The sequence below is a fragment of the Carassius carassius genome, chromosome 22 (genome assembly GCF_963082965.1).
Source record: "Carassius carassius chromosome 22, fCarCar2.1, whole genome shotgun sequence".
In the NCBI taxonomy this organism is placed as follows: domain Eukaryota; kingdom Metazoa; phylum Chordata; class Actinopteri; order Cypriniformes; family Cyprinidae; genus Carassius; species Carassius carassius.
Genome location: NC_081776.1, coordinates 6,203,718 through 6,211,588, shown reverse-complemented (window position 1 = coordinate 6,211,588; position 7,871 = coordinate 6,203,718). Strand labels below are relative to the sequence as shown.

Sequence of the window (7,871 nt, the reverse complement as noted above, 5' to 3'; positions counted from 1 at the left end):
TTTGTTAAAAAGTTAATTAAATTAAGTTAATTAAAAGTAAAAAAAAAAAAGAAAAAAAAAGCTATGTTTTTTAAATATAAATATTTTGTAATAACAATATACACTACTGGTCAGTAATTTGGGGTCAGTAATTTTTTTTTCTTTCTTTTAAAAAAAAATAAAATCAATACTTTTATTCAGCAAGGATGTGTTAAATTGATAAAAAGTGATAGTAAAGAAATATATTATTAGAATATATATTATTAGAATTTTTTTTTTTTTTAATAAATGCAGTTCTTTTTAACCTTTTATTCATCAAATATATTAGACAGCAGAACTGTTTCCAACACTCATAATAAATCAGAATATTAGAATGATTTCTAAATGATCATGTGATAGACTGGATGTTACATGTGACACTGAAGGCTGGAGTAATGATGCTGAAAATTCAGCTTTGCATCACAGGAATAAATTATTTTTTAAAAGTATATTCAAATAGAAAACTATTATTTTTAGTTGTAATAATATTTCACAATATTACAGTTTTTTCTGTATTTTTGATCAAATAAATGCAGGCTTGATGAGCAGAGGAAACTTCTTTCAAAAACATACAAAATAGTAATGTTTCCAAACTTTTGGTCTGTACTGTATATATATATTATTATTCAAATAAAAACACACATGGAGACAAGTTTGAGTCTTAATGAGATTTTTCAGTTAGAATGAAGGACGTTGTTATTAGGATACTTTTGCAGATTTTCATGTCTTAATTTAACAGCTCCGTGGTAAAATTCAAATGGACTCATGCATTAAAAAATGTCAAAAGTAGAATGAATTTTCTATGCAATAATAGTCTGCACATAAAATACGTTATAATAGGGTTAAACTCTGCTGAAAGTTTGAGAAACCTCTTGCATGTGAATCACAGTGCATTAAACACATCGAGAAGATGTTACTGGAAGCCAGTGTGTGTTTGTTCACAGCCACATTTTAGCTAAACTAACAAGTACCCTGAGAAGTTTTAGTAAATTTATTTTTTATCATGGATGAATCAAATGAGTGAATTATGGAAGGTCTTGAACACCAACAAGTTTACGGTTGGTCAATAAAAATAGATGTATTGAACAGTACATATATTTTTTTATTTAATTAAATTAATTATTAATTAATTAATTAATTAAATAATACAGAGTATATTCTACATTTTGTGTAATATAAAAAAGTTTCAATGTTGTCAATTAAGTAGTCACAAAATATTTACATTAATTAACACACACACACACACACACAATCATATTTAATAAAAGGCAATTTTTTTACACTTTTTTTCTTTTAAATAATGTGCACCAATGAATCACATATGAGCCGACAAGTGCATTAAGAAAGTAAAAATAGTCGATTATGTTATGTTGTTATGTTATGTTATTAACTCAAAGGCCTAAAATTTCTTACGAGTGGCCAGACTTTTGTCATAACATTGCAAGGTTCAGCATATTTCACTATGTTATTTTTCAACATGTATCTGAAAGATAATTCACCAATTTCACGCCTAGCAATAACCATAATGCTACATTTCAAACAACTGAGGCATGCAGCAGGGCCCGGTTTTCTTAAAGTGCAGTTACTTCCGCTGAATCAAGCTGATTTTCTGCACAGCGCTCTGTTTCTAAGTGTGAGCATTCCAGAGGTGTCACGCTTAAGTGCTACTGGGTGGAAACACAGGTTTAATTTTTGGCCCTGCTCTGGACTTGATGGGAGACATCCTTGGCAGTGGGAAAGCGAAGGGATTTAGCTCTTGCCTGCTTCATGAATTTTAACAGATGTAAAGCAATGAATAAAACATCTCAACGGAGAGTGCTTTTGAGAGAGGAAGTAAACACATGGAAAAAGATATATTTGAATAGAACTGTATGATGCACTGTACTCTTCATACTAATTTTTAAAAACACAATGCATCATTGCTACACTACATTTCAACATTTCAAGCAGGAGTATCATGAATTTCTTTCACAAGACCTCATTATTAATTTTTTTAAATAGAAATGTCTTAAAATGAATAGCATTCGTGACTCATACTTCCATAACTGGACATACCTCTAATTAGAAATTGATTAGATCGTGAAAAATAGGTGTTATGTAGACCTATAGGTGTACAAAAGTTATGTACCCTTCAAGACAAGTCATAAATATAGTAACTGTGCGTTTTGAGCATGTGAATGACCAAGCAAAGACGTGCGAAACTCAAAACTGCAGAAACCTTGATCTGACTGTAATATCAGTGAGCAAAAATAAATGGATATCATGCATGATGGAAACTATATTTTTAATTATTCGGAATTTCAATGTAGTTTTCTGGGTTTATTGCTCACAATATCATTCTTTTTTAGGCTACTTCCTTGTCATGTTGCCAAATTAAATTTGTGATATTATAATAACTAACATAATAATGAGTTTCCAAGTTGCACTTGAAAGAACAATTAATCTTGGCAAACCATTTTAGACATTCTATAAAATCGCATTAGCAAGATAGCATTAGCCACTGAATGAATCATTTTGCTTCCAGTTAAGACTTTTCTGTAGCAACTTGCACGTCGGCAAATAGAGCGTACAGAAAACATCGCTCACACAGTTTACTACAGAAATATTATGAGTAGTATGTTAGCATGCTAATCCAAACATAGCTGGAGCTCTAGAAAGGCTTCTGTAAGCTTCCTCTTTCCCCACTGTTCATTGCCAGTGCAGGATCTGATTTATGAATCAGAAAGGAGGAAACATGCAGGATTGCCGTCATACAAGCTTACAAAAGACATACTCCTCACTTGTTTCTAACCCCCTCCCCATTCATCTCCTGTGTGTGTAAGAGAGAGACTGACAGAGAGCGCAAAGCTAGCCTTGTAGCATGTTAGCTGTTGTGTGTTCAAAACATAATACTTTTCATCCAAGACACCAACTGAGATCGGTTGACTTTGTGTCATTCGCTGTTGTACAGATGTACAGAGCCTTTCACACGGACTGTACTATCATATAGCCAGTCCCACTCATGCTTACAGTACAGTAAAACGAATCAATGGGGAAATAAAACCATTAACCTTTTCGCAAACAGACAGCTGCAGCTTGTATGAAGTCCAACTACAATATCCCCCTGTGTGCAGCGAGGTCCCCCTCCTTCTGCATCTCTCAGATACGGTCTCTTCCTACAACCGACTTCAAAAGTCTCAATTACCCTTGGCATGATGGGAAATATGCTACTGTGTAGCACTATCGCTCGCCTGCTGGGAGCTTACCACATCCCTGCAGTTAGCTTGCTCTGAGTGAGCTCGAAAATTTGGTGCAATCCCTTGCCTTCCGGACCTCCCCATCCCTCGATTCCCATGTATAATGGAAGATACTGTGCATGTGTAACGTAATCATGCTAAGTGCTTAGAGAATTAGACCGTTGCCTCTATTAACGTTGGTCCCTTTAAATGTGCCACCTGAGAAATGTGTGAAATTCGCAAAATGGTAAAGAGGCCTATGAAGAAAATGACACTCAGCTGGAAATGGAATAGAGTACAGCGTTGCTGATTTGCTGTTATTGTTTATACTTGCGGTGAGGTCTTAAAACAACTTCATAAACCTAACTATTAGGAAATCTTTACCATGTATCTCATTCTGAATGCTATCTCAACAATTTTTGCACAATTGCAGGAAAACTTTGTATGCTCATTCAAGATTTTACAGAGACAGACTTTTTAGCAGTATGCTAGCATATAAATGCTAAAGAAGCTAGCAGACACAACCTAAATTGGTTTCACAAGGTCTTTATAGTCATATGAAAGCCTGTTTCCATCTAAAGTTGTTTTTTTTTAGTAAAAATAATTATAAAGGTAATTGTGACATACATTGTAACATATAGTTGCAAAAGTCACAATTGCAAGATGGAATCACATTGTGAAAAATAACAACACAAATGGATATTTCCAGGGCCGTCGCTAGTGGGGTGAAAGACGGTGATGATTATAGGGGCCCACGGCTGAGGGGGGGCCCCCGGCGATCTCAACAGTCTGGCTGAGGCCAGCCTAAAAAGACTCTCAGGACAGTTGACAGGCCACTGCTGCTTGTGTTCACGAAAGCTTATTAGTATAGTAAAATAAAGTGAACTGTGGCATATTATTCCCAAAAATTCTTCATACAGTGGACTACTAGTGTAATTGATCCATTGCATACCTTTCTATCAAAGTTATCTGACATTATCAAGATGAATTTGTTCTGACACAGTTTAACTCTTGAGTTCTTGTCATATTTTATTACTATTTTCCAAACTATAGCAAATAAACTGTGATAATGTGAGAAATGTTGATGGTGTCTGAATACATTTTGGTTTGATTGTATATTTTTTTTTATATTGAAGACTATGCAGTGCTATTTTATATTGGATTATTCGGTGTCTGTACCTGGACACCTACAAACTTAAAAAAAAAAAAAAAAAAAACCTAAACACTGTGTAAATAGCACTAATAAATAAAAAGAACGAACATACAAATTAAACAATTTCAAACAGGGCCCAATGGTACAACCTTCACCGGGGCCCCACAAATTCCAGCTACAGCCCTGGATATTTCTAATAACTTCAACTTTATCAAGTTTTAACGTTATATTGGACAATGTGACTTCATTCTTGCAATTGTGACTATTTCTTGCTTTACTTAATAAAGTTGTAATTTTGAGATATAAAGACAATTTTTTTTCTTTTTTTTAGGTGGAAACATGATTCAATAATTAACTAAGATTAGTCAAATGATCACAACACCATTGTTTTTTTTTTTTATCTGTATTTTAATAGGACAATGAATTAATTATTTTTATTCATAGACAATGCACCGGACTAAACAACTGGTTTGCTTTTTTTTTTCAGCGTTTTTCAATAATTCATATATTTTAATGTCCAAAACACAAGCTGTAACAATTCCAAAGGACCATCGTCACCTGGTAGTCATTTAAATGTACATTATATAGAACAAACAGGAAGTCTGTTTTAAAAGTCCCTGGTGGATCCTGAAAAAAAAAAAGAAACCCACACGTTCTCTATGAGTCTGTGAGCACATGCACTCTATCAGTTCGGTCAATCCTGTCCTCCAAACAGGGAGAAAAAAATCTCCAAGCCTAAATAGATGGTCCAGGCTTTCCAGTCATTGACTTAGAAAGTAAAATGTGAGACATTACATTTTCTGTCCACTGAAATTAGGAGAAAAGAAGAAACTGTAATATATTTCACTACACCGAAGAACATATTTACAGCACAGGTGCACTAGCAACACTCTCTCATAGTTTTCTGTTTTCATCTTTTCTTTTTTGTATTTTACAACTGAAATACATTTATATATATAATCAACACCTTTTGAGTTTTAAAAATATGCATTTGTGAGATTCTATTCCCCCGGTAACCCTTTTAATACAAAGCATATCTTTACAAAAAGAATTTTGTTGCATAAGTCACATGGGCAAAGCAAGAATGGGTGCAGGCATTGTGCAGGAGGGCAGTGCTGTGTGTGTGTGTGTGTGTGTGTGTGTGTATATTGAGCAAGGTGCATTAAGAGTTCCTCACCACAAATTGCACTGACATTGGTATAAAAAAACAAATCAACGTTATAGTCTATTTTCTTGCCAATTCCAGACATTAAATGGCAGAGAAGAGAGAATTCATCTTTCAGGCACAGAAATGTTTTATCACTATTCAATTAATAATAATACATTTTGAATGAATCTCACAGACATATTTCTGCCCAAAATCAAAATAAATTATATTTTGCTTACTTTAATTCTTAACTGATTTTGTGCATTATTTTCAGGGACAATTAAGCACAACACCTGAAAATCTGTCGTTTCTTAAATGCCAAAATACAATTTTCATTACTGTAATGGCATAATTGACATTTCTGAAGTATTTTTTACAATCATTATGAAGCATTATACATTTGCTTTTAAAAAATACTGTATTACAGTTATGAAAATCACCATTGAAAATGAGAAATACAAAGAACTAAAATTTTGCGTGGAGTGTGCTTATTTATCATTCAAATGTTTTTTTATATGACTTTTAAAACGATTTTATGCTAAATATAATTTATTCTCTTTTGATTTTGGAGTGAAACAAACCTGAATGTGACTTTGCGAGATTTTTGCGTTTTTATATTCAACACTAAGCGTGTTTGGCTGATCACAATGATATAATAATCTCCATAACAGTACTAAGAACCTGATTGGATGATTCTCAACGTGTTATCACACACAGACTGATGCCATTATCCAGTAATAATAGACAGACCTAAGAATGTTTACTGATAAAAGTACATCTTTAAAGGGAGAAAAGAAAAAAAGTCCTGGGTGGGCTCTATGCTCTGGTCCAAGTTGGCCCGTTTCACCATATGTACGACAACATGCACAATAATTTTAACAAATATAATAAATAAGCACGTTATTTTTCTTTTCACAGTTAACTTGCAAACTTTGGAGTATAAAATGGAATGGCTAATATTAGATCTCAAGTCCATAAGCCTCCACTGTCAGTTTGAGAAAGTCACATATATTGAAACACAAAAGGTGTTTCTTTTTTCCGTGTAGCTTTTTGCAACAAAAAAAATAAAAAAAATAAAATAAAAAAAGCTTAACAAACGTCTCATCAGGTCAGGCAAGGAATGAACAAAACATGGGTGGGACAGAGAGAGTGTGATACAAGGTTTTCTTTGTTTATCCCCTGTATCAACAGGCTAATCTCTCAAAACAGCTATTTTTACACACTCATTGGGTTGGAAAAATCAATACTATTTAACTAGGCAAAAATAAAAAGCACACATTCTGACAGAAAAAGCCAATCCTTATTGCTCATGCCAAATTGAGAAAAGACAAAGACTTACGCAAAACATGCAAGAGATCGATCTCAATCACACACACGCAGCACACCCTAGTAGAGCCCAGCTTTACTTTGTAGTATCAAAAGTGTGTACAGCTGTGTAAAAGCTTGTAAAATCCCGCCCCTGCTGGTACACTCCTTATTCGTCCCAATTATCTGCCGATCCCATCAAACTGAAGACAAAAGATTCAAAGACTCACAATACTGAAAAATTATAGAAGCTGTAACAAACACAATGTTTTCCTCTATGGGTTGAGTGTAAGCTTATTGGACCCCATCGTGAGTCACATGATGTATGGGCCTAGAGTTAGAGCTGATGGAGCTCACAGAGATGGAGAGCTCTGGGCAAGAGCTGATTTAAAAAATAAAAAATAAAAAAAATTAAAAGGTCCAGCTATGGCCCATCCTGCTGCAGTGCCTCCTCCACTACACTAGGGGGCTCCATCGATCCTCTCTGCTCCAGCATCCGCTCGCTAAATAAAATGGCTAATGGTCACGGCAGACGGTCTATAACGCCGACACCCTGACAATGTTGCTTTGCAAAAAGTCATGCGAGCTGACTGAGTCTCCGCCCTCGGGTGTGGTCACGGGCGGGGTGGGCATGCTGATGACAGCGGCAGTGATGTAGGACTGCTCTTCTGAATTCAGGGGTACAGTCTCTTCAAACTTGGCATTGAGACTGGAGCGGCTGCATTGGAAGAAAGAGGGAGAGAAAGGGTGGGTGAGAATATAATCCAGCTGATGGGCAATTTCCGCCAGCTGTTGGAGGGAATCATGATAACTTTCCCAGAGTATGCTGGCATAGTGGGGAGCTTTACAGGATTCCAGCAGCATGAATCACTAAGAGAACAACCAAAATACCCAGATATACAGTGAACCCACATAAAATAAACTACACTTTATATCTTATGTGCTAAACAGGACTTATTATGCATACTACACTATATACTGCATTCTATAATGTACTACACAGTTTGTGTTACATACTGTATTTGACATATTA

At 34.8% G+C, this 7,871-nt stretch overlaps 1 protein-coding gene across 2 annotated transcripts in view; it reads right to left on the bottom strand.

The window, feature by feature from the left end:
* Positions 1 to 4,875: 4,875 nt before the first annotated feature.
* Positions 4,876 to 7,871, bottom strand: part of LOC132098803 (potassium voltage-gated channel subfamily D member 2-like) — a 103,779-nt gene continuing 100,783 nt past the window's right edge. For both annotated transcript variants that reach the window (XM_059505011.1, XM_059505012.1), the window contains one exon: positions 4,876 to 7,556. In XM_059505011.1, coding sequence (XP_059360994.1) covers positions 7,376 to 7,556 — 181 coding nt within the window. In that variant the 3' untranslated portion in view covers positions 4,876 to 7,375. The remainder of the gene's footprint in view (positions 7,557 to 7,871) is intronic.